The 27,365-nt window shown below is 46.1% G+C and overlaps 2 protein-coding genes and 1 long non-coding RNA gene across 7 annotated transcripts in view; 2 read left to right on the top strand and 1 right to left on the bottom strand.

Annotated features, from left to right (window-relative positions):
- Window positions 1-12,485, top strand: part of ZDHHC18 (zinc finger DHHC-type palmitoyltransferase 18) — a 33,704-nt gene extending 21,219 nt beyond the window's left edge. For 2 of the 5 annotated variants that reach the window (XM_053398687.1, XM_053398685.1), the window contains exons 7-9: window positions 584-693; window positions 3,681-3,780; window positions 10,831-12,485. In XM_053398687.1, the coding sequence (XP_053254662.1) occupies window positions 584-693; window positions 3,681-3,780; window positions 10,831-10,920 (300 nt within the window). In that variant the 3' untranslated portion in view covers window positions 10,921-12,485. The other 3 variants (XR_008331746.1, XM_053398688.1, XM_053398689.1) reach the window with 3 other exon arrangements.
- Window positions 4,847-11,775, bottom strand: LOC128418711 (uncharacterized). Its single transcript, XR_008331747.1, has 2 exons — window positions 11,673-11,775; window positions 4,847-4,877 (listed from the first exon to the last, which is right to left on the bottom strand). It is a non-coding gene; the product is annotated as an uncharacterized LOC128418711 (long non-coding RNA).
- A 9,761-nt stretch (window positions 12,486-22,246) lies between the features above and the next one.
- Window positions 22,247-23,926, top strand: SFN (stratifin). The gene has a single exon (XM_053398694.1). The coding sequence runs from the start codon at window positions 22,634-22,636 to the stop codon at window positions 23,372-23,374; it is 741 nt and encodes a 246-aa protein (XP_053254669.1). The 5' UTR covers window positions 22,247-22,633; the 3' UTR covers window positions 23,375-23,926.
- The last annotated feature ends 3,439 nt before the right edge of the window (window positions 23,927-27,365 follow it).

Genomic DNA, 27,365 nt, shown 5'->3' with positions numbered 1-27,365 from the left:
AAACGGCCTTGCATGTGAAATTAAGTTAGCCTGCAAGCTGGAGGTTTAGTTTATGTCTTTAAATTAGGGATAGGGAAGCTGTGACCCTCCAGATGTACATCATGCTGGTGGGAGTAGCAACAACATCTGAGGAGTGCCAGTTGCTTCCAGCCTTCTTGTAGAAGAGTGATGCGGAACTTGTGGCCATCCAGATGTTGCTGGACTCCAACTGGACTCCTTGACCATGCTGTCTGGGGCTGATGAGAGTTCAACAATATCTGGAGGGCTACATCTTCCTTGCTCCTAATGCAGATAGATAATAGAAATTACCTAATCATGTTAACTAAAGGCAGCTGCAAGTTCAGTCACTTTGTGTTCTGTGGACAGTTATTTTCTTCAGAAATTCCTTCATTGCTGAAGTGTGCAGGCACTTCTGTGATTTGCTGATTCTTCAAAACTTGTGCATGTAGTCTATCTGCTCCAGAGCGTATATGAATGACTCCAAGAGGACTCCAAAATTATTTTATAGAGCATCCCAACACATGATTTTCATTATCTCCTGCCTCCCTTTCCTTTCCCTAACCATCTCTCTCTTGGATTGTAGCTCAAAGGAGCATGGTCAAATAAAAGAGGCTCTGAATTTGCCAACCCCTACAGCCATAAAAGTATCTTCACCAACTGCTGTGCAGTGCTCTGTGGACCATTCTATCCCAGGTAAGGATGCTTGCTCCAGAATACCTGCTCCTGAATCATGTTCAAGTTAGGAGATAGATACTGAACAGCAGTATGAATTGATGTGTGTGTCAATGTTGATTTGATGGATAAGATATCACAGAAACACAAAAGACAGGGACTTGCTAACTTGCCTAATTTTGCTTCTACTTTTGAATTGTAAAGTTGAGAGGGATGTTGCTGTTTTCTGCCATGACTGGCTTCTACTGCTACTCTGTGCTACTGTGCATGTAGGGAGAACAAAAGGGAGAAACAACCAGTGTGTCAGGATCACACAGGTGGCCCATCACCGTGAGTAAGGAAGAAATGGGCATGTGCTTCCAAAGGTGGGAAGCTAACTGCAAAAACTATCTATACTGCTCAGAATGATAGCTGCTTCCTCCTTACAGCTTGAGAGAGGTTGGTCATATTCACGCATAACACAAAGCTGAGGTTATTGGCTTAATAAATCATACTAAGCACAAAGTGCATGCAAATCAATTGCTTCCACCTCGTTCCTCTCCTGGTGAGAGTATGCAAACACATCACAAAGGGGATGGTTTGGCATTGCCTCTAAACCCAGCATTGTGGTTGGTTTTGTCCTAACAAACAGCGATTGCTCACCAACCTTAAACCACGGTTTGTTGTTGGCTTACTGGTGGTGGCTTGTTAGGATGAAACAAACAATGGTCCTGGGTTCAGATGCAACACTAAACTGTCCCTTCATGGTTTGTTTACTTGCTCATGCCAGGAGAGGAGTGAAGCAGGACTGATTAAGTTGCATGCATGATATGATTTGTTAAGCCAAGAACCTTTGCTTACCATTATGTGCACAGATGCCTGTTGAAACAACACAGAAACACATACTCCTGTGCAAAACATAGACTTGGAAAGATGGAGGAAATTAAAAGAGATGGCGGTGGGGAGGGCAAGCAAGAAATTAAATGTTGAATGATGCAGAGCTCACCCAATATATTTTTGCACTTGAGGCAGGAAATTCAAGTTCATCCCCCCTCTCTCTCCTCTCTCTGTCCCTTAATATCACACACAAATTGCCTCCTTCAGGCAGCTTTTCCACTCAGCCTCATGGCAGACCCAACCCTGGAAAGATGTCAGATCCTTAGTGGTCTGAATTGCAAGTGCTATTATGAGCATTTGACAATTGCTTTTGTGAGAAATCTCCATTGAGTAACATTCTTGTCTGCCTAGCACACAGTTCTTCTGTATTTACAGATCCAAGTTTAATCTACCTGGTGCCTCGCTGATAATCCTAATTTAGCAATCTTCATGTAGTCACAAGGGGGCAGAATTGGACAAAATGAAGGGCAATTATATCACTAGCATGTGGTGTTTATGAGATGACTCCTTGAAGGAATTCATGAATACATAGACAGGAGGAAAAGTTGTCAGCAAAAGGTTTTCCATGTTTTTGGGAAGGATGATTTGGGCAGGACCTTTTGTTTCTGTTGAGTGGTTTCTATGGTATCCTGAGAAAAACTGGACATCTATGTGAGCCGTGACTTTTCCACAACTACAAAATTACATCAAATAGTCCCTCCATGAACATTAAAGTTCAAATTAGGCTTGCCTCTTGGGAGTCTAAGAGGGTTCTTGATACTGTATGTTAGATGGTACAGCCTGACGGTGGTAGAATGAAATCAGTGAAATATAGTGAAAACTTTTTTTATTGATTTAAATGTTTATATACTGCTATATCAGAAAAATAGATCAGTTTACTTAAGAGGTTGTAATGCATGAGGCAAAGCGTGCTTTGGCAAACACCTGTTGAACATGTCTGCAGTCCAAGAACTACAGTAGAACCTTGGCTTCTGAACTTAATCTGCTCCGGGAGTCTGTTCGATTCCCGAAACAGTTTGGGAACCAAGGCGCGGCTTCTGATTGGCTGCAGCAGCTTCAAATCAGAAGGCATGGAAGCCACACCGGGCGTTCGGCTTCCAAAGAATGTTCGAAAACCAGAACAATTATTTCTGGTTTTTGTTTATTCAGGAGCCAGAACATTCAGCTCCCAAGGCGTTCGGGAGCCGAGGTTCCACTGTAGTTGAAGAGCTCTTTCAGCTCAGCTTATTTTTTTACAGTTACTTTTTGTGCCACTGTTATTTTGGATTCCTCAGCTCATGTCTTCAACATATAGCACCTCCACATTGTTCCCTCTCTGAAACTAAAATGGGCAATGAGCTGCTCTCATCATATGGGAGTCTGGCCTTTACAAAACTTGCGCAGAATTTAGCCATGATTTAACAGTACTTCCAGTAGAGAGAACTCCATACTATCCAAACCACCTGCAAGAGACACACTAAGTTTTTGATGGGCCTTGGACTCTTCACTAATCCCTTTCTGGATGAAGGAATTTATCTGCTTCAGGCCTTCTTGAAGGGAAAATTCAAGGTTTTTCTTTATGAACATTCACCTAAATTTTTGACCACATGCCTTTGTATTCCTTTTAAAACATATTTATCATTTTAAAAACCAGGAAGAGAAGGCACAAGTAAATAAAGAAACATACTTTTCATCATCCATAATGCAAATCTTGATCTCCCCACCCAAGGGGCCAACTTTGAAAGGGACTACTCACCTCTCAGTTATCTGACAACATAATGACATCACATTTGGCACATGAGGAGGAGAAAGTGACCAACAGGACTGAACTTATGCACCAGCTGATGCACAAAGAGTTCCCTCCTTCTTTATGTAGAGCTTGGGGGCATGAGAGTGTTCCCTGCAAGGAACTCACACATGCACTTGAACCAAGTGGGATTTAGGTTCTCTACCCTTGCACTAATGCATAAATGATGCCCCTGATTTCATGTTTGTGATCCAAATGCAGATTGGAATTCCCACCTCATCCACAAACATGCAATTGACAAGGTGAAAAAGTGCTGCTACTGCTGCTGCTGCTGCTGCTGATTTGGTTTAGCATTGATTACCAGACTGACCTCCCTGTTACTTGTTTTTCTTCTTCCCCACCCTAGCCTAATAGACAGAAGAGGATTTATCCAGGCAGATGCTGGGACCCCATCCACTCCTAAGAGTGAAATTCCTTCCTTTGGAACGAAATCCGATGCCAGCATGGTATGAGCCAACCCTTAAGCAGTCCTATGCCTATGCCTACCTCCAGCCGGTGCCTCTCCTCCATTTTACCATTTCCTGGGCCCAGGAAGGACAGCCTTGTAGGGCGGAGCCTCCAGAGTTCCTACTCAAAGCACATCCCATCGCCTTGTGCATTGATTTTTATTTGGTTTCATTTTTATACAGTGGAACTTAAATTGAACACTGCGGACTGCTGCAGTTAAGCCTCTAGACAGGGCCGTCTTTTCACAGGGGGGAAAAGAGTACTGGAGCCGCTTAGAGCAGAGAGTGCCTCTGGTTGGGAAATGCCAGCTTCTTGAAAGCCATCTATTCGCAGAGGGTCTTCTGCAGGGGTTGGTTGAAAAGGATGTAGTAACTTGCATGGAGTTAGTACAATGAAGCAGGGGGAAACCTAGGTATCATCCCTTCTTGCTTCTTGGTTAAGGTGGACTGCTCTGCATAAGGGATCTGACCACAAAAGATAATTGGTGCTGCCCTAAGTTGTAAGGCAGAGAGCTGAACCATTTGAGGACACAGCACTCCATGCCCTAGCAGCAAGTGGTGCTTGCTGATCTGGTTTGCCTGGCTCCTACCGATGGGAATGAAGGGGGTGCAAACAGTTGAAGATCCCTAAGAAAGATCCTGAGCAGATCTACTTGATCAGCAGACAATGATTTCTCACTTTGGGAACTGACCGGGAGTTGTCCTTGTTCATTTCAATTGCATGATTGCTGTGACAAGAGGATAAACACAGCCCGGTGAGGTTCTTTGTTTAATGGTTAGGAAAAAATGAAGCAAACCAATCTGAGATTCTTAAGTGATGTGAATAGAGATGAGACATAATTCATTGATGTGCATATGGGTGAGAGAGCTATGGTGGGGGTAGGGGTAGGGAAATCCGTACACAGGAGACCTGTTGACCAAAGGCTATTTTCAAAGAGGAATTTGGAGGGATACCTTCCTGTGTACACTGTCCAAAAATAAGCTTGTTTCCTTTAGGAAGTTGAGGCCATTCACTTCGATTCTTAACCAGTGACGTAAACATGTTTCTTCTTACTGAAGATCCTCTTGCAGTGCCTCCCATCTTGTTCTGCTGAGTCCTTATGCATATAGGAAGGTTAAAATATGTTAGATACTTGAAATGTGTTTATTAAAAGCTGCTGGATATTTTTGCACATATTTTGTAGGTTTTTCTAAGGGTTTTTTAAAAAGTGACTTTTTACTATACATAAACCTGTGTCACAGGTTCTTGGAACCATGTTAGATATATAATTATTATTACAATGTTGAATTTTTTGTATCAAGTAATTTACATACACAAAGATCTCTAAGCCATTATTTCCTAGACTTCATCAGTCCATAGGAAAAGATGGGGAGCCCATAGCACACATTACGGCTAGCTAGATTCTCCTTTCTTATCCCTATAAACCTGTAGAAACTAGGGTTTGTGGAAAACATGGTAGGATCTCTGGTCTCAAAGGGACAAATAAAGGGACATGAGCATGCCTTTCCCTGCCTTGCATCTACAGAGAATCAGGAAAGGACAAACATTGCATTTTTAAAAAATAAAAATTGGCATAATTGAAGTCACCTTGTAGGAATTTGTACTAATAGTTAGTGACTGAGTTAGCAGTTGGATAGTGAATAAGTCAGATCTTTCCTTCCAACGTCATTCATGCTGTTCAGGGCCATGTGTTACATCCATCAGCACTTTTGAGTAGCACCACCCCATTCAGCAGAATGTCCTTGAGAGCGATCAGTTACAACAAACAAGCACCTGGCAGACTTCACCCACTGGCCACGTAGAGGATTCTTGTAAGGGTTTTTCAGATGGGCAGCAAATTACCCAGCCCTGTAAAGAGGTATGTGTTTTGTGAAGAGGAAATTAGCATCCTCCTAGCATCCTCCACTCTCCATTAGTAAGAGTTAACTGACATATTGTGGTGGGAGTAGCCAACTGTGTGTACTCAAGATGTTTTTGTACTATAACTCCTATCATTCCTAACCATTTATAGGGCTGTCTGGGGCTGATAGGAGTTGGACCTAGAGGTTCCTTATCCCACAAGTTCCTTAACCCTGTTCTATGCTTCCCTTGCTTTTCTTATTAATTTTGATTGTTCAGACAGCATAGTCCCATTCTAATGTGTTTGCCTGACAAATCAGGAGAGTTATAATGAGAAACCAAGAAGCTCATATAATCACTTCCCTTTCTAAAACTTGGGTTTGTACTTAAGACAAGCTCAGGTACATACTGGACTAGGACCATACTGGAACATTCTGCTGGTGTCTAAAGACTTCCACACCATTTCCCATTCAATCAGGTGTGTGTCTGGACTTCATGATACACACCCATCTCTATAATAGACCTGCTTGACCAGCATATTTATTCTGATAGGTAAAATTTGGCTTATTCATAGTGCAGATCTGAAGGGTTTTGTAACTGATCGGCCTCTTGGAGACCCTCTGAGTATGACTTATTCCCCCAGGAGGTATGACAGGTCTTGCAATTCTCTTCTGCTAAATATAGGACCCCAAGATACTATGGGTTTCCTAGCTAGTTCTCATCCTGACACCTGGATGCTATTGCAAAGGCTATTCCAAGTCTTGTGCTGGCTGATGCATGGGACAAGCGCTTGAACTCATGTGCCACTTAGGCAAGTGCCAAATCCGTTAATATTAACAGTCATGAACCTTGATGTTGAAGGCAGCAGTGCCCCCCAGTTGTGCTCTGCATCATGCCAGAGATGTTGTCAGCCTGTGCTGTTCCCATTGCAGCCACATTAACAGTCTCATCTGTGAAGGGTGCATTTCCAAAGGATAGCCTTGCCAGCAAAGCAGTTTTGGTTGGCCAATAGAGCCCCAAATGTTTCTGGAACTGCCTGCTGAAAAGATAGCAGCTTTGCTTTCCAAGAGTTGATCTTATTTGGAAACACACTCATTTCTTGTACAACATTTCAGGAACAGAATCAGAAGTGCAGGAGGGAGAGAAGATTCCTGGCTTCCATAAGCCAGGCACACTAATCATTGTCCGTCCTAGATTACCCTCTTATTTACAGAAGGGTGGCCTCATTCAGTTATCAGGGAAGGATCCTGTTCTTGTTGAGGGAGAGCTCAGGCCACCCTCCAACACCATCATATTTGTAAAGCTCAGGTGGGGAGGGAGGGGACAAGGACTTGTAGCAGTGTTACGTCTGTGTGGGGAGTTTCTTTTGTTATTTGCTTTTGTAATAAAAAAATTATTTTTAAAGAGCTAATTGCTTTGGATTTTGTGTTTGCATTTCCTTAATGCTAGATTTAAGAAGCTCAAGCTCAAGCTCCTTCCTATGCAAGAAGCTGAGCTTGGGCAAATCACTGGAGGAAGAACACCTGCTGATTAAGATGGTTGCCTGGATGCTGACACTAGAACCCAGCAAGCATAAAAGCAACTACTAAGGGCTCTCATTGTGGTTGAGGATATACATGGGGGGTGGGGATCTGTGTACTGTTAATTGCAGTGATTTAGTAGTGTAGAGTTTCAAAGTAGCCATAACTTAAGCTGGCCAATCCCCGCACAAAGCACGTTATGCTACTGATGGAGGGCACCCATGCTCTTTCTTTCTCTCTTCCCCTTTCCCTCCCCCAATTCTACTTCCCCAAACCTGAGACTGCCACGGTGCATAATCTCTGGTGTCTTCTCTAGGAGGATGCCTGCCAGGACTTTGCCATATCTTGCACTGCCTGATGGGATAACCCCATCCCACAGGATGGGTTAGCACTGCTCTCTGAAGGTTAGCTGGTAAGAACGCATTGGTTTTTTCCCCCTCGCCCTCATCTGGTGAATCATCTCATTGTTGCCGCATGAATTGCTTCAAGCCTGGAGCCCATCGATCCCTCCAGTCTGTGTGGCTGTTCTCATTTTGTTGTGTGCCCTACAACCCATCCCACCAATAGCTTAAGCCACGTGAAGATCTGTGAGGCCTGTGTGACAGCAAGGTAGCCTTGAGGGATAGGTTAGGAGAACCTTGAGCAAATGAGATAGATGTTCATGGTACCTTCTACTCTCACCACCCACGGCAGGACTCCCTGTGGCACTAAAACCATCATTACACATGTGGAAGTTTTCCAGGCAATCTTTTCAATGTGATGGGACCATGTTTTCACACATAGTCTGTTTCTTGCTATGTATGGGCTACTGCCAGATGCCCAGCTTACCCCAGTGGATTTTGAGACTACACAGAAGGCAGGAAATGTCTTCACAGGCTTTTTTGGCAGGTCTTTACACTTCTGTATGATAGCTTGGAGGACTAAAAATAAAAATTACCTCCCATGTAGTAGTTACTATCATGAAGTAGTCAAAAACTAGGCAGAAATGTTTAGGTAATCTCTTGTTTGTGTAAATCAAGTTATAAATTAAAGTAGGATTGTGGTTGAGCCTAACAGATGTCACGAGTATGCCATGCACAGTTATTTCCCAAAAGCTGGGACCAGGGAGATGCTTAAGCCAGACCCGGGGGTGGGGGTGGGGTGCAAGACCCAATACTGCCAACTCATTATTGCAACTAGTAGCAGATTATTTTTTTATAGTAGGTTATCAGCTCAAAAAAATTTGGGGGGCAGAACAAGGGATGATGTCCAGGATCATCAGCCTGCACCTACCTTGTTTTCATAAAGGATCTTTATGTTCATGGCAGGTTAAAGTGGGGACAGGGTAGAAATATCACCACTTAGCATTTATATATAACTTTTTATATAGTATGTGAAGAGCTTCACATTATCTCTGTTTTTCTTATGACTACCTTGTATGATCAGTCTTCTCCCTATATTTCAGGTGGGACAGAGGCTGTGTGTGAGTGGTTTGCCTAATAGACCCACTCTCACATTTGAGGTGACAACTGAACCAAGAACTTCTTGGTTTACAGCCCAGTCTCTTAACCATTACCCCAGCTGGTATCCACACCCAATTTTTTAGTGAAAAGCCAGAATCTAATCTGCTATCTTGGCTCTGCTCTTTTAATGGCTGTTGCCCCCACCCTCTCTGGTGCTCTCATTTTGTTGCCATCTCACGTCCTCCAAAATGAGGCTTAACCGTATCACATCTGTATGTGCACTGCTGGTAAGTAATTATAAGGATGCTTTGTTTGACAACAGTGTTGAATAAAGTGTGCAGGTGTTTCAGAACTCTGCTTCTCATTTGATTCAAAAGAGTATATTGATGTATGGAAGTTCATTGTCTTAACTTTGGGAAGTTCTGAATGCTTATATTACAGTTAGATGGCCTGAGGTCTTGAGATGGACTTAAAATATGGATGTTCTGGAATAAGAGATATCTGGCAGCATTATCACTCACAAACAGTCTCATATTTTAATGTCTGTTTGCCTGGCTTGAATTGGTGCTGTTGCCCAGCCTCTAGGTTTATTTGTTGTGACTGTTCCATGGCAAAAAATAGTCATAGCTTCCCAAAGTCTTTGATTTATATTAGGGATGGGCAGGGAGAGGGGTCTGACTCTTGAGACTCTTACCAAACCACCCCACCCCTCGCCAGGAGTGCTTTGCACCCTTCCTTGAGTGTCTTTGCCTTGAACTCTGATAATACTTTTTCACTTGCCTGGATGAAGTATAGTGTGTGTGTGACGTGTGTGGAAACAAGCCTGCTGTACAGAGGTAAAATTAACATTCATTGCTCCTTCTGGCCCTGCTCATTGCTGTCATTTTCCCCTTCAAGCTTGCCTAGGGCTGAAAAACAGGTTCCCCACCCCTAGCTTATATGCTACCCTTGGTGAAGAAATGCATGTTAACCACCCACTTGCCCACCTCACTTTCTCCTGTCTCCCATCAGCAAAAACAAATCTGGAGAACCTTCCTTATATCTTGCTCTCTCTTCATCTTGCCTTCCCCACTCCCCATCACTCACACAGAAGGGAGAAAGCTGTTGCTGCCCACTTGTCCTTGGCAAGAGCAAGCAAAAGGAGGAGCAGCTGGGGCAATGAGGGTTCTGCTAGCCGATAAAGCGAACTGCTTAGGTTGGGCTTGTGGCGACAGTTATCTCCTTGCTGGAGTGCTGGGCAGAGCAGAAGAAGACTGAGCACTTGGGTTGAGCTTTCCAGCCAGCTGCCCGCATTCACTGCTAGGGAAAGGGTGGGAGGTGAATTCCAAGTAGAACCCATCCCAGGCAAAATGCAACTTGCTTCCATCTGTTCCCCCGCAGCCTGAGTGCTCAGCAACCCAGCAAAGCCTCTCTTCACACCAGGGGCAGCCAACGTGGTGCCCACCAACGGCTGTTGGACTGCAGCTCCCATCACCCCTAAACATTAACCATGGCGGTGGCAGGTTGGAATCCAACAACTTCTGCAGCTTCACATTGGCTATTTCCTACTTAATGACTGTTGCTGCATTTACAGTATTGTATGATGGGGGCAGTGTGAAATGAAGTTCCTAGCCATCCTGCTGAAAGTGGGCCATGTATGTGTCTGAATGGAAGACTCCATCAAACGGTCCTTTACCACACTATTTCTAGTGCTGAGATGCACCATGAACTTCGGGACACTTCTCTCTTCTGATGTGGCAGCAGAAGCTGTAGCTAAAGCAGATGCCAAGGGAAGTGAATTAAGTGACTTGGGAGGCAACCTGACACACTTGGCTTCTGCCTGTTTTTTGCTATCCAGACATTATGAGAAGGTTTTTCCTTGCCTGTCCTTTTCTTACACTTGCATGCCCACATGAAACACTAATCAGAAACCTTTGTTTTTGTTTTTGTTTTTTGTAATTACACTTAACTAATCAGGATCACTTTGAAATCCCTTTCTTTGGTAGTCTGAAATACCCAACGCCTCCTTTTCCTGACATTTCTCACCTGAGCATTCATAAAGTCATCCTTACCAGAATGGCACTTGTTCCACATTTACCCAAACTGCACTAATTTCCCAGGATCTTCACCCTTCCTCCTCTTTAGCTTGCCTGAAGGCACACCTACTCCTGTGAACATCCTTTTTTCTATCTCTGGTGTTTCCTTTTACTAATCCTATCTCTTTCTCTTTCTTTTTCCCCCCCTTCCTGCACTGCTTGGGAACATCCAGTGTGTCCGGGGCACAAAAGAGATTTTGAGGACCCTCTGCGCCTCGTGGCAAAACCCAAGGCAACCCCAAGAGGCTCTGTCAAATATCTGAAAGTACAGCCATTGCCACCACCTGTGCCTCTCTACCCTCCAGGGCTATCTATTTATTTATATTTAATATATCGCTGCATCTCTTCCCGTTTCACAGCAAGGATAGGGAGATGCCACATGCACAAGGAAAAAGCTACTCCAAACCCTCAGGCAGAGGTTGCTCCTGCTGTCTGTAGGGTTCGAAGCTTAAAGCCATACATGCCACCTGCTGTGAGTGCAATAACGGGAGTTCCTATTTTTTTGTGGGTGGGGGGAATGGACTCTAGCATCTAAGCACATCAAGGCCGGGGACAGTTTTTATCTAGTCTTGCTCTGCAGAAAAAATGTTTCAAGGCTCCAGAGATTCTAGGAGATAATTGTGTTACTTTTCTAGTCAATTGAAGGCACCCACCTCTTCTCTCTCCCCTCCACCCCGATCTGCTTGTGATGTCAAGAACTGATGTGGTGTCTTTAGCTGCAGCAGAGCAGGGCCCATTAAGCTGTGTTTGCACTAGCTGTTTAATGTGCTCCCACTTGATGCAGTTGGTCAAAACTTGCATCTGTTTTAATGCGATGTGGTGCATTAGAACTGTGAACCAATACCCAGGGCTCTGTGTGTCTGTGTGTGATGTGATGTGATTCCACAGGAGCATTAAAAACAATTTTGTTTCAATGTGGTAATGGATGCAGAATTCCTGTTCCTGAGAATCATATGCTTTTTTTTCTTTAAAAAGGACAAGTTCTAAACCTTAATTGTTACAAAGATATGCTTACTATGTGTATGTGCTGTTTCTGCCGAAATTTCAAAGCCAGAAGGGTAGCAGACTTGGATTTCCAATGACTCAAGGTGGAGATTTGGTTCTGTACATCACCTTTCAGTCCTTCCCATCACTGGCAAAAAAAACAGAAATATGCAAATTTGTTAAATAAGTATGTAAATAAGTCAACTAGCATAATTTATACACTGCGGAATTTAGCTTTTCATGATATAGAACTTTCTTTTCTTCTACCTTCTTAAGCACAGAGTGGTACACAGCCCTGCTATATAGGATGCTGTGCCTAACCCCTGTCTTGGGCTGCCCCACGAGGATGAGCGCAGCCAGGTCACCCCTGCTGAAATGCACAAATGTAGCTGATACAGCCTGCAAAGCAGGATTTTGCATAGGCTGTGGATTAGAAAACCCACATCTAAGCTGCTTATTCAAACTTTTGAGTGTTGGGGGAAGGTGCACACTCCTTGGGTGTAGTCAGATAGGAATTTGTACCTTCCGGCATTTTAACTTGCTAATAAGCTCACTTGTTTTTAGGATTCCTTTAGATCTATTCCCTCTCTTTCATCCTCCACACCAAAAATGAATAAATATACCATTAACAGTATTTTGTAGTGCTTATCTAACAGTTCCTGTACAGAATTCTGCCTTGCCTCACCTTTTGCAGGTAGGTGAGGGCCAAGGAGCAGGGAGGTTGTCAGGCGGCTCTATACAGAGAGCAAAACCAAACCCTTTCGGTCCCTTAAGTGTAGTTGTGTAGGGTTTGAAATTCAGTTATGCCTTTCACTTTTGTAACAATAAAATTTCTCCTATCTTACTCCATGACTCTCTGGTTTTTGCGTTTTAATTGATGGAAACATCTTCTTTGCAGGGCTGTCCATTTTTCTTTGCTGCCTACTACTGTTGCAGTGCAGTACTGTATACACCTAACTCTGCCTGTGATCTTGCAATCACATGGTGTGACATGGTGGACTGTGTTCCAAACAGAAAACTCTTTAGACTTAAATCTGCAAAGGCTAGATGGATAAATAGCTGGTACGAGGCAGCTTTGTATGATATTCTCTCTCTCTCTCTCTCTCTCTCTCTCTCTCTCTCTCTCTCTCTCTCTCTCACTCTCTCACACACACACACACACACACACACACACACTGCATTGTGTACCACAGAGCTGGGGAACTTGTGTCCCTCCATCTGTTGCCTGTCTCCAGCTCCCATCATCCCTGCTCATTGGGCAGGCTGGTTGGTGCTGATGGGGGCTAGAGTCTGGCAACATCTGCAGGCTCACAGGTTCCTCACCCCTACTCTACAATGTACAAATGAGAAAACGTGGTACAGAAACTGACAACTGTGGTGGATTTTTACACTACATGTAACATTTTTATGGTACAAGCAAGACAATGTCACTCCATACTTATCAAGTCAGAAGTGTTTCTCAGATTCTAGGACAAAGACTAATGTCTGTTCTTGTAATGTATGGTTGGATAATCAAGAAAAATGAATGGAACCCAGATCTCCCTCTTTCATTGTTATTTAAATGTTGAACCAAGATAATCAGTAAAAGCTAAAGGTAAAGGTACCCCTGCCCATACGGGCCAGTCTTGCCAGACTCTAGGGTTGTGCGCTCATCTCACTCTAGAGGCCGGGAGCCACCGCTGTCCGCAGACACTGCCGGGTCACGTGGCCGTGACAAGCTGCATCTGGCAAGCCAGCGCAGCACACGGAACGCCGTTTACCTTCCCGCGGGTAAGTGGTCCCTATTTATCTACTTGCCCCCGGGGGTGCTTTCGAACTGCTAGGTTGGCAGGCGCTGGGACCGGACGACGGGAGCGCACCCCACTGCAGGGATTCGAACCGCCGACCATGCGATCGGCAAGTCCTAGGCGCTGAGGTTTTACCCACAGCGCCACCCGCGTCAACAAGATAATCAGTACTTAGGTGTTAAAAGAAGACTGCTGCTCTGGATGCATCTGCTGTCTATGTACTGAGACAGCCTACTTTGCCTTTTTATTTTGCAGCATTTATGTTGCTGTATGTGCAAAAATATAAATTGGCTGGGGGGAGCAGAAATCTGGGAAGGATACTGGAAAGTCTGACAACCATTCTGTGTCAAGCTTTCTATGTTCAGAACCCCTTCTCTATATATTTTTGTTCTGACATTTCTTATTTTTAACATGCAGAGTTCTGGCACCCTTTGTGCTGTAGCCTTGTTTTTTCTTGGTGCAGAGAGTAAATATTATTATTATTATTATTATTATTGTTATTATTATTATTATTATTGCCCCCCCATCCGCCCATCTGGCTAGGTTTCCCCAGCCACTCTGGGCAGCTTCCAACAAAATATTAAAAATACATTAAAACATCAGTCATTAAAAACTTCGCTAAACAGGGCTGCCTTAAGATGTCTTCTAAAAGTCAGATCGTTGTGTATTTCCTTGACATATGGTGGGAGGGCGGGCGCCACTACCGAGAAGGCTCTCTGCCTAGTTCCCTGTAACTTCGCTTCTCGCAGTGAGGGAACTGCCAGAAGGCCCTCAGCGCTGGACAATGGGGGTGAAGACACTCCTAAATGCAGCCCTAGCACGAGGTTCGAAAGTAGACAGCATGGGCACTTCTCTTTCATGATGGCAGCATGCTCTGTACTGTTTGGAACACAGGCACAAAGACCCGCCCAGATGTCTGACATTCCAGCCTGTCATAGTGAGTTTGAGCCTTTCCTCTCTAGCAGGGCTTCCCAAGCTGTGGTCTACAGCATGGCTGTGAAGAGTTCAAACTGTAACACAGCGAAATACAACATATGAAATAAAAGCAGCAAGAAAAATACAATTAAAAGCAGTAACATGCTGCACCTGTGCTCTGCATTTGCTAAAGTGGTTCACCCAGGCCCTCAGCAATTATCAAGTACTGGAGTCCATGGGGAGGTGGGGAGGGGCAGGGAGGAAGTGTGGGAACATTCAAATATCTAGTTATTTACAGCATAAAGTAAAAGTTGCTTACGGTTTAAAATATGACTCAGAGGTGGCTGGAGTGGCAAGGATAGTGGAGGGATCTTTGTGGGCATATTTCAAACTTTGGGTTGCCTGAGGTTAAGCATGTGTTTCATAGGGCAGGTGGGTTTCGAAGCGATAATAGGCACCAGCCGGAGCCCAGTTGGTAGCATTTATCTCAACCCTAGGGCAGCCTTTCAGGCCTCTAATTGGAGGGACACCAAGCACTCGCTCTCACACACAATAATTGCCAGTTAAGTCACTGCTGTCATCACACTGTGTGTGTGGAAGGAGACGAAAAGGCTCTAGGTGACTCCTCTGCCTTAGGAAGTCATTGTCCATGGAGGTTCAAATCTCTCATCTACTATCACTTAAAGCACCCCCCCCCCAAAAAAAGAATCATGGTAACTATAGTTTATGCATGACAGCTACAATTCCCAGCATCCTTAACAAACGACAGTTTTTCTTTTTTGCGGGAGATATGTGCTTTTTAAAATATGGCAACCTTAGGATATTGACTTAGCTTACAGCAGGAATGGGTAGCCTCTTGCACTCCAGATATAGCTGAATTACAATTCTCCATCATCCCTGAGTGTTGCCCATGCAGCCTGGGACTGGTAAGAGTTGGAGTTTAATAACATCTGGAGGGGTGTGAGCTCCTCACAGAGGCTCCCCTTAGAGGCTTTACCCATGCTAAGTATTGTTCCCTGATGTGGACAGCTGTTAGCTCTGAGAAGATGGAACCGCTTTACACAGAGGTAATATACCTGCTGGGATTCCTCCCCCATTTTATTTTATTTTAACATCCTGCTTTTAGACTTTCTGGAGGCAGCAGGCGTCTGACTATTGCTGGGAATGTGAGCAATAGCCATCTTGTATGAGCTGAAAATACTTCTTGGTGGCTTAGTCATGACATCAGTATGCTGACCAGCAGCAGGCAAACCCCTTAGATTCGGAGCTGACTCAAGAATCATGAACTTTCTTGGTGAGTGATTAGAAAACACTGATCTGTTTCCCAAGAGTTCTCGCCTGGCTTGCAATGGCGCATTTGCACTGATGGTACCAGCCGCATGCTCATTATATTGTGTTCTCTCCTGGGAATCGTATTCCAGCACCCCCAATGCCAGAAAACTGCTTGGAAATTCAGCCTCCCAAACCAACATAGCCACAGACGTTGGGGACATTGCTAATGCCAGCAGAAGCACTGTGTTTGTCATGAAAAAGTGCCACACAAGCATATAATTAAGTGTCCTGCGATTCTGCAATCTGATACGAGACACTCCCTTAAGAACCTGCAGGAATGTGAGGAGGTTGCAAGTGTAGCTCAAGAACCACCTTAGTGCAGAATCTGATAGCAGACGCCCACAAGGTTATTTTGTTTTCCGGTGCTATTGCTTTTTATAACATTTCTATTACCACCCTTCCTATAAAAGGCTGTGTACAATCAAGCAGTGAAAACGCAGGGACCCTTGACAAGAAACGCAGCCCCTCCAAGTCCCAATAGCTTTGCTAGCTTGAGGAAAGAATTCACCGTTTGCAAACAGTTTTAATTTATTTGGATTGGAATCTTGGGGAAATATCCTGTCCCTAAAACAGGCCAACTTCCTTGCACAACCAATTAGCAATATATGGATCTGAGTCAGACCCATGACCCATCATCTATATGGGCTGGCAGCAGCTTTCTAGCTTTTCAGGCAGAGTGTTCCCTCCCCCCCCCCTTCATCACTTGCTGCTTTTTCAACTGAACCTGGGACCTTCTGCATATAAATCAGGTGTTTTTGGCATATAGCATATAGCACTCTTCAAATACTTGGTGTGCTGTCATACTGAAAAAAAGGCCAAAGACTTGTTCCCTGCTGTCACAGAGGATAGGCCTAGATCAAATAGGGACTTACAGGGAGGGCAGGTTTCAGCTGAACATAAGGAGAAAGCTCTCAGCCGAGCAGTTTGCCAATGGAACCAATACCTGGGAGCGGATGGGCTCTGCTTTGCAGAGATATGCAACCAGCCACCTGCAGAGCTGTACCTAGAAGTTGGCAAGACTGCCCCCCCCCATCACCCCAGAAACTTGTCTCCAGTTATCTGTGAAAGATTGTGAGCTTAGATAAGAGCTGGGAGCTGAGCGGTAAGAGCAGGCATAGGCAAACTCGGCCCTCCAGATGTTTTGGGACTACAACTCCCATCATCCCTAGCTAACAGGATGGTGGGGATTATAGTCTCAAAACATCTAGAGGGCCGAGTTTGCCTATGCCTGGGTAAGAGAAATGGCAATACAGTATGATGGTAGACAGCTGGAGACTATGGGGTGTATGACATATATGTGTGTGGCGACGCAATGCCGCCGTCACAGCGAGATCAAATAAAGGAGAAGCTTGCTTCAGGTACTTGGGTCGCATAATATGTAGTAATTTCTAGTGCAGCTATTGCAGTAAGGTGATTTTTTTGTGGGGGGGGGAGCGCCAATACAGCTCCTTGCCAAGGACACAAGGGACCCTAGGTTTGCCTCTGGCCATCTGTAAAAGGCTGCTCTAGCTCCGGATCCCCTGCTTTGAGCAAAGGTTGGACCAAATGGTTCACAAGGCCCTCTCCTTCCAGTGCTCTGAAAGTGGACACCCCTCCTACAGTGCTGGTTGGTGCGCATTGTGATTGTCGGGGCTGAATATGGGGAGCCCAAACAGTAGATGGCACCAGAGCCAATGAGAGGCAGAGCTACCTAATTCTGGTTTTGTCCCCATTCTCCCAGCTGAGCATAGCTGTCAACTTACAGATTTGAAAATAAGGGACCAGCAGCCTTGAAAATAAGGGACCAGCGGCCAAAATAAGGGGTTTTAGTCAACCAGTTAAAAGGGACCAGATAATTTTGGAGAGCAGCACCGGTTTTTAGCCCTTTGTTTCCAGAGGTTGCTGCTCAAGACACCAGCTGATGAAACACTGCAATTAAATAACTACAAGCAGCAACCACTTTTCGCGTAAAAAAGTCCAAGCTACAAAGATGCTGCTGCAGTTCTGTAATTTTTCTCTCGTGCTCCATCTGCAGCTCTCAATTCCATCAGGTGGGGCGGGAGGAAGGGGGGGGGGAAATAGTGCCAGAAGTAAACCCGCAGATCAGACCATCTATGCTAGTCTACCACTACAAATCTATAGGAGAAGTGCTTGCGGTCCTTCCCTTGTAGCCCTTGGAACACCTGCCCGCGCCTCCGCCTCCTCCTCTTCCTCTCTCTCTGAACTGCTTTCTCTATGGTTGCTCTCGCTCTCCTCTCAAGGCTCCTCATCAATTCATAGACATGCCAGGCTGCCCATCTCATTCGGGTCCTTCGGCGGCACAGCCGCAGTACGGCCTAGCGGGAGCAGCGGTAATGGGCAGAGGGGAGGACCCAGGCAGAGACTCTCAGTTCAGCGGCCTCGAGGAGGATGGTGGCAGAATGGCCCGAGGCTCCCGCCAGTCCTGGCAGGGAGGGGCTCCCGGGGACCGAGGCTGGTGAGAGAAGGCCGGAGGGGGGCGGGCTGGGCAGCCAAGCAACACAGTTGGAGCCTCCCTCCTCCCTGGCTGGCAGGGAGGGAGGGAGAGGAGCTGCTTCCTTTGAAACCCGGGAAATTTAAGGGACATCCATCAATAAGGGACAGCTGCGGGACATGGCGCTGGGATAAGGGACGCTTGACAGCTATGCAGCTGAGTTCTGCTAGAGCAAAATGAGGCTGGGGAGGAGGACACCCCCTAGGCTTGCACAAAGTCAGGCAGGTGGGCTGGCTGAGACTAGAATGGAAGTTGGTGGGGCAGTACCCCATTTAGCCTAATGGACCCGATTCCACTATCATGCTACAAGGCCTTTGAAGCTGTCTGGGTGTGTTCCGGGGCTCCTGACCCATTTTCCTCCCACCCCCCTTAGCAATCTCCCTGCACCACCCAGTCACTTGAGTTGAAAAGAAAAGTGCGGTCTGTGTCACTGTGCTAAGATGCTTTGAGGGAGTTTTGCTCAGACCACATAACGTAGATCAGCAATGAGTCACCCCTGGTGAAACAATTCACCTTCTCAAGCTGGAGCAACTGAGCTATCGGCCGCACCCATCCTCTCCTCATGCTAGCCTGGGATGTATCACCCTAGGCTCAAAAAACACTCAGCAGTGCAAGGAATTTGTCATGCAGTTGGGCTTTCTCCCGTCTGTCTTTTTGGCAGTGTCGGAAGAAAGGAGAAGTCTTTCGGCAAGTGGCAACAGGTTTAGTTCTGAGAGTGAAACTTTTTCTATACTTTCATGGAGACAAATGCGGTGCACGGCAAAGAAAAGAGGAGAATGTATGGGTAATGTTTGTTGAAGTCTCTTTGTAGCTGTATAGAAGGTTCCAGGTTCGTTCGTTCCTCAGCATCCCCAAGCAGGTCTGGGAAAGACTCCTATATGAAATCCTAGAGAGATGCTGCCAGTTAGTGTAGATCAGTCAACATGGTGTCCTCCATATGTCCCACCATTCCTAGCCATTGGCTATACTGGCTAGTGCTAATGAGAGTTGGAGTCCATCAGCATCTGGAGGGCACCACATTGACTACCCCTGCTGACTATATGTTACTTTATGTAGCCAGTTGGTGTATATGGAGCTAGACTCTGTATATGGCTGAATCCCGTGCAATGCTGTACACCATAGGAACCAACTCCTTAGGGCTGATGTGTCTTCAGCCCCCTCCATATTGTTTAGCAGGGGGCTCAGGCCCACTCCCAATATTGAGGGGGCAGAGGAGGCTGAGCGCTGAGCCAAATGTGGTGCAGCATCAGTGGCAGGCCACATTTGTGGTGGGGAAGAGAATGTGCTTTAAATATACAGTGGTATCTCGGAAGTCTAGCAGAATCCGTTCTGGAAGTCCATTCGACTTCCAAAATGTTCGGAAACTAAGGCACAGTTTTCGATTGGCTGCAGGAAGCTCATGCAGCCAATCGGGAGCCGTGGAAGCCTCTTCAGATGTTTGGGTTCCAAAGAACATTCACAAACAGGAACACTCACTTCCGGGTTTGTGGCGTTCGGGAGGCAAAACGTTTGACTCGCAGGTCATTCGCGATCTAGGGTACGACTGTATGGTGTATATGCAGCCTTAGTGATCTGAGTACGGCCTCTCTCAAAACGCAGTGAGCCAGTTACAGTGGTACGTCGGTTCTTGAACGTAATCTGTTCCAAAAGACCATTTGAGTTCCAAAACGTTTGAAAACCGAGGCACAAAGGGCTGCCCGCAAATTCAACTGAGAAAATTGAAAAACACATAGCAGATGCTGTTTGACATCCAAGACGTGTTTGAAAACAGAAGCATTTACTTCCAGTTTTTCAGTGTTTGGGTTCTGAAATGTTAGTCAACGGAGACATTCGAGAACCAAGGTACCACTGTATTCTGCTGCATTTGAGGGCCCCTCCTGGTGAGTTGGGCCCTGGACCTCAGTCCCAAAGTCCTTCCCTGACAGCACCTGCAGTTGCTACCAGTCAGAGTAGACAGTACTGGGCTAGATGAACCAATAATTTGATTGACTACAAGCAGCTTCCTAAGATAGGTGCGCGAGATCCTTGGCCTGTGATGATTTGTCGTGGCTGATTCACAAATGCCAATCATCACATGAGGTTGCAATCACCGAGTGTGAACATGTGTGAACAGATGCCACATCTGCACCTCTCCGAAGAGGAGTCCACTCCTCCCTGTCAAACTGTAAAATGACTGTTAGGTGTGGCAGGTGCTTTTTGGAGATATCACAGAAAAAGAAAACAACTCCAGCCAACAAGCTTGACACCTTTGAGCTAAATCTTGATGTCTTTAAGTGATTATCTGTATTATTGTTTTCCTATTAGCTGCAAGTCACTGGGCTAATGAGATTTATGTTCTATCACATGCAGAGTTCCTTGAACTTGGATCTCTATGTAAACTTGAATAGCTGTGTTAAAAACAGAACAGTTAGGAGGCTGGGCTATTAGGGCAAATGGGACAGTGCCCCACCAACCTCAGTCTGCCAATAAGCTTCCAGTGCCTTAGTGCTGTAATGCCAGCCACAGCAGAGCTCAGCAGAGGGAGAAGCCAGCCAGCCAAGTCTCAGGGGGGTACTTGCCTGGAGACAGAGTTTGCATACAAGGTCCAGGCCAGTCCTAAGGTCAGGAGTATCTTAGTTCACGTAGTCAAACAATCCAGGGGTCAAGAAAGCCAAGGGTCCAAGGTCACAAGAAACAGCAAGGTTGGGCCAGGAACGACAAAGGTTGTTTCCCGCACCTGACTGAGGCTGGAAACCCTGCTTAAGAAAGCTGGAGCCTGCTGGTTCTCATCAGGAGCAAGAAGGCTGATCAGCAACAGGTGGAGTAACTTCGCCTTCAGCTCCTTCAGGCTGCTGCTCAGCAGGTGAAGCTGACTCCTGGCCCATGACATCGAGTGAGTTTCTTCCAAAGAGCATCAGCCTGGAGCTTCTCACCACTTGGAGAAGCGGGGTGAGCATAGCCATATTCGACTATCTGCACATTCATGCAGGCGGCAGTGGGAGATGTGTCTAGTGGGAACATGCCATTTTGAGTTACAGGCAACTTATCATTCACGCAGGGGTTACAGTCCAAGCCACCATGCATTTAGGTGAAATTGCATATATTTGAAACACCATTGAAAAAGCCTGCAAACACCCTGTTCTGCCCCAACCCTGTCCCTTTCTGTGATGTTTTGGGGTCACGTCCATGTTCGACATGGCCGCGCACAGTTTGCACACACATATTGAACACACAGAAATTGCTCCATATAGCCAAGTATCGTCTGCGCAGGACTTGTCTCAAAGAATCCTGGGAACTCTAGTTTGTTATAGATGTTGGGAATTGCATCTCTGTAAGAGGTAAAATGTAGTTCCCACGGTTCTTTGGGTGGAACAGTGTACTTTAAATGTATGGTGTGTATGCAGCCTAAGGCACCTTCCAATGGTCTTATGTTCCTAAATGGTAAAGCTGTTCCTGGTTAGTACCGCTTCAGTTTGCAGGTGGCTTATTTCCCCCCACATATTTGAATACTGCTCTTTTCCCACAAAAAAACCCCCACATATGTCAAACTTATATGTCAGGAAGGCCAAGTTTAATGTTTTCTTTGTGCAGGAGGGTGGGGTTACTTTTGTTTAATGGCAGAGTATCCAAACATGCACCCCTTCTCCTCTGCTGTGGTACATTTCAGGGAAAGCTTTATTTGCTAAAATAATTTACTATATATACTGCACTCTAACAGTATATCAGCTGCAGTAACCACTGTGGTTCTGTTCCATTGATCATATAAACTGGTCCCATGTTCGGAAGGGAGGCAATTTCACGTAGTCAGTACTGGGTGTGTAGATGCCACACATTTAAAGCACACACAACAACAACAACAACAACAATTCTGGGAACTGTAGTTTACCGCTCACAGGTCTAGGATTCCCAGCACACTTGGGAATCCAGCACACCGTGATTTTTTTGGGAGCAGGAATGTGATTAGATATATGATGTGTAGACATACTGAAATCCCCTGGAAAATACTGGCTAGAGAATGCTGGGGATGGACAGGGGTTAAGATTGGGGCTTGTGGGTCAGGTTAGGTTTTTGTACACTGCCCCCTGGAGGGGAACAGACGCTCTTTTATTTGAGCTCATGCTCTGTGGCCCATTTTTGTCCATGATGCCTGTCAGGAGGATAAGTGACCTCTTGCCTAAGAGGTTTCAGGGTCTCTCTGTCTGTCTGTCTCTCTCTCTCTGCATCCCTGGGCAGGTGAGCATTCATTCACCGTCTTGCTCAAAGAGTGAATCACTGCCACTTTCCTTTTAAGGAGAGGCTGCAGGAAAGGAAGTGGGGGAAGGGCAGCTCATTGAGCGCTTCTTCACCACGCCTTGTTCTTGCTCCAGGCTGAGACGCCAAAGCCAAAAGCCGATCCCGGCAGCTGAACTCAGCAGAGACTCTTGAGGGCTCTTCGAGTAGCTGCCTGATCTCTCTCCTTGTCCAGCACTCCCTTCCATTGCCCCCACGATGGCCAGGAACCACCAGGTGCAGAAAGCCAAGCTGGCTGAGCAGGCCGAGCGCTATGAGGACATGGCTGACTTCATGAAGGCAGTGGTGGAGGACGGAGCTGAACTCTCGAACGAGGAGCGCAACCTCCTCTCCGTCGCCTACAAGAACGTGGTCGGCTGCCAGAGGTCTGCCTGGAGGGTCATCTCCAGCATCGAGCACAAGACCGAGGAAGGCGACGACAAATCCCAGCTGGTCAACGAATACCGGGAGAAGATTGAGAAGGAGCTGAAGGATGTCTGCAACGTTGTCCTGGGGCTGCTGGACAAGCACCTCATCAAGAAAGCCAGCGACCCAGAGAGCAAAGTCTTCTACCTGAAGATGAAAGGCGACTATTTCCGCTACTTGGCTGAGGTGGCCACTGGGGATGACCGCAAGCAGATCATCGACAATGCACGGAAAGCTTACCAAGAGGCGATGGACATCAGCAAGAAGGAGATGCAGCCCACTAACCCTATCCGGCTGGGCCTCGCCCTCAACTTTTCGGTCTTCCACTATGAGATCGCCAATGCCCCAGAAGAGGCCATCAAGCTAGCCAAAACCACCTTTGACGAGGCCATGGGCGACCTCCACACGCTCAGCGAAGACTCCTACAAAGACAGCACCCTCATCATGCAGCTTCTCAGGGACAACCTCACATTATGGACCGCAGAGTGCTCAGGAGAAGAAGGGGGAGAGGCTGGTGAAGAGCCAAAGAACTGAACTTTGCAGACTGCAGAACGACGGTAACTCATTGTCTCCCCTGCAACCTCACTGTCTCTCTCCCACCCGTCCCACTTTCCCAACCCATCCTATTTTTATAAGATTCATTTTCTCCAGCTCCTGGGAGCTCCAGCTGGATTTTTATAGCAAAAGGGGACTGATCCACGCGCAAATGGGACTTCAGCATTTACCTAACTCTCCTCATGTGGCAGCTTTTTGGAGGGGCATCGCTATTTCCTGGCCTCTGTACTTCCTGGTATGTGACCTCTTCCTGCAACCCAGAGCTCCTTGCTTTGTATTAACTCTTGTATCTATCTGGTCAGCACCTGGTTAACACGAGAGTCTTCCTGACCTGTCATGGAGGACAGAGATATCTGAATGTATATGTGTGTATACATATATTTAGTGTTTAACTGTGGAAGAAAGAATTTTTTTGTTTTGTTTTGCGTGGTAAAGTTGCCAAAGTAGCAGCTGAACAGAATTAAGCAAGAGTTGTCACCTGTGCTTCTCACGGCCCCCTTTTTAAAAAAATTAATCTGCTGGGTTTTCTCACTCAGGGCATCCGGTTGTAAGAAGATGGAGGTGGTGGGCCTTTTCAAGGGTAGCAGGGGGGGCAGGACGGGGGGAACTTTTCTGAGCGGGTTAAGAATAGCAATCTCAAGAGGGCCTCTTGTTATCACGGTGTTACTGAGGTGGTTTGCTACAGTCTTCTTCCCCAATAAAAAGTTCACTTTCACACCTACCTTTTGTAGTTCTGGTCTTGACTTTCTTTCTCCCCGCACCCCAGACCCCCTGGGCAGTAGGAGGGGGAATGGGGTGGCACCCAGAGGGTTCCCCAACCCTTCTTGCTGGCATGCTGTGGGACGGGGAGAGAAGATCCGGGAAATGCACAAGCCTAAGCAAAGCGTGCGGAAGACAGGTTGATGCACGTCAAGGCAGCTTTTCTGCTCCTCTGAAATCTGAGGCGCTCCTGCAAGCTTCGGGGGAGGCGGGAGGAAAGGTTACGCCTGAAGGCAGAGCGGTGCAACCTGAAGATGAGGTTGGGCCTTATCTGGGAAAGAAAGAGGCCAGGGTGGAGTTGCAGAACCACCCTGGGGAGAGGCAGCCAGGGACAGGTATGGCTTTGATCTGGGCAGAAAAGGGAGGCTGCTGCTTACCTACCCAGGAGAAGAGCGTGCCCTTGCTTCTTGCTACCTGCTGCAAATGTTTCTCCCTAGCTCAGGTGACAGAGGAGACAGAGCTAATCCCACCAATGGGATCCCACCCACCCCGCGCACCACAAAAAAAATGCTTCAGACTTTGGACATTCAGGGAAACATTCCTCTTTGACTCATGTGCCAAGGACTCCCATTGCTGTACAGAAAATTGGTGAGGAGGGTGCATGCCTTAGGGCAGGGCCATGGTTCAGTGGTACAGAGCATGTGTGTTGTGCACAGAAGGTCCTGGGTTCAATACGTGGCATTCCCAGGTCAGGCTGGGAGAGAGATTTTGTCTGAATTTATGGTTGAATCCAATGCTAGTCCAGGCAAAGTAGACCCATTAATATTAATAGACCTAAGTTACAGATACATTGATTTCAGTGAGTTTACTCTAGGTAGGACTAGTATTGGTGACAACGCAGAGTTCCTGTGCAGGGCACACACTGGCCTAACCAATTGACTCCTCACAAAAATGAGAATGGGACCAATAGTTAAACCAATATCCTTATGGGCTGAAAGTGTGGTTGGCCAACTGCAATTCCACTTGCTGCTTTCAGCAGAAGAGGAATAATTTTGTAGAACTTGTGAGTAGGGATGGGGAAGAAACACAATCCAATTCACATTTAAAAGCAAGCTTACCTAATTTATACTTTCCGAAACAATGTGAGAACCAAAACACAGCCATCCTTTTAAATTCGCGTTCTGCAAATTTTGCTGTGGCACGTTATATATGCAAAAATGCATTATATTTGGAGAAAATGCTTTGTATAAATGTGCATACAGTATTAGGCACCAAATTTGCACTAAAATATTGACAATTTTTCACGAGGGCTTAAAAAATCCAACTACTGCAAACTGATGTGTATAAGTAGGAAATTGAACTGACGACTGGAAAAATGAGAAACTAAAAGACACCAAAGTTGAGATATCCACACATTCCTCCTTATGTGCTATTAGCACTCACAAAGGAATCCTTGATAACCCACGCACCCCCAAATCCCACCATGATTCCCTGGAACACAATTTGAAAATCAATCTTTGATAATAAATTAAGCCAAACCTTCTACTTTATTTCTGGAAGAAAGGGTTTATTAAACTGCATTACCTCTGTCACAGGGTGGATGATATCAAAGTTATCAAAGTGATTTTTCTAGTTTTCACGGAACCTGACAATGTGTTGCCAGTTTCTACTTCCAGTGAAACTGGAGAGGGTGCGGCTCAGACTGCAAGCAGCCAGCAGCTGGGACTGTCTCCTGTGGCATTTCAGTAGCCTAATGCTTTTCCCAGGACCTTGAGAGCTTCTGCAGTGCCACTCATTCCTGCAGCACAGCATGAGAAGCTTGATCTCCAGGCATGACCAGGAAAGACTCCTCTCTGAAACTCTAGCCAATGCAGTGCCCTCCAGATGTTGCTGGACAGCAACTCACATCATCCTTGACTTGGCCATGCTAGCTGGGGCTAATGGGTGTTGGAATCCAACCATGTGAAGGGCACCACATTGGCTCTTCCTGCTTTGGAAAGTTGCTGCCTGTCAGTGTAGACAATACTGAGGCAAATGGCCCAATGGTCTTGGCTCACTATAAGGCAGTTTCTTACACAGAGATTTGGCAGGTATTTTATGTGGCAGGGCCAAGCTCAATAGTACAGCCATGCATTGCATGCAAAATCTCTTGGGTTCAATCCCTGCCATCTCCAGATACAACTGGAAAAGACTCCTGTCTGAAACCTTACAGAGCCACTGCCAGTCAGTGTAAACCAAACTCGGGGCTTCTGTGGCCCTCCAGGTGTCGCTGACTACAACTCCCATCATCCCTGATCATTGGCCATGGTGGCTGGGGCTGATGGAAGATGGAGTCCAACAATATTTAGAGGGCTACCAAGTTCCCCACTCTTGGTGCAGACAATGCAAAACTAGATGGACTAATGGCCTGATTCAGTATAAGGCAGGTTCTTATGTTCTCCTGGCATAGCCTGGAGTTTCTAGTCCAGGAAGGAGTGGTTTTTCAGCAGCTTACACACCACTGAGATGAGTAGCAGGCCATGGTATCCCTTTACAGATCAGTTCGGTGTTAAGGAACACTGAAGTGGAAAATTCCACTTCTGCCTTCACCAATACGCCTGACCTACAGCCTGGTGCAAAAAACCAAAAATACATCAATGAAGAACATGGACTGGAATTGAATTTTGGATGCAGAACACTTGGTATGCATTTACTGAATTTGCAGAGTTTATAAATGTGAAAATTATGTTTGGCAAAGATCACCAGCCCATTTTTCATACACAAAGGGAACCTGCCAATCCTGAATTTGTAAGCTGTGAGGCTCCTCCACATTTTCAGGCTTCTTTTGCACATGAGGCACACAATTCACTAAGAAGATCAGTTGTGCAATCCTCACTGAAGTGAATGGGAGCTGACTGAGAGCACAGCTCTGCACCTGCTCGTTTCATAGCACCTCCCATTCATTTCAGTGATGCTTACAGAGAAAAACATGCCTGTCTCTTGTGCTCCATTTAATGCAAGAGGACTCTTGGCTCATGGAGAAGGAACATAGAAAGCTGCCTTATACCAAGCTGGACTATTGGCTAATCTAGCCCAGTGCTGTCCCAGTACACTGGCTGGCAATGGCTCTCCAGGCTTTCAGATGGGAGCCTTCCTCAACCATGGAGATGCCAAGAACTGAACCTGGGACCTCCTTCTCCAATGCAGGCCATGCAGCTTACATAGGAAGCTACCTTATATCATTTAGCTCAGTATCATCCACACTGACTGACATCAACCCTCCAGGTTTTCA

This window comes from Podarcis raffonei, chromosome 8 (assembly GCF_027172205.1).
Source record: "Podarcis raffonei isolate rPodRaf1 chromosome 8, rPodRaf1.pri, whole genome shotgun sequence".
NCBI lineage: Eukaryota > Metazoa > Chordata > Lepidosauria > Squamata > Lacertidae > Podarcis > Podarcis raffonei.
This window is presented reverse-complemented; position numbering and strand designations above follow the sequence as displayed.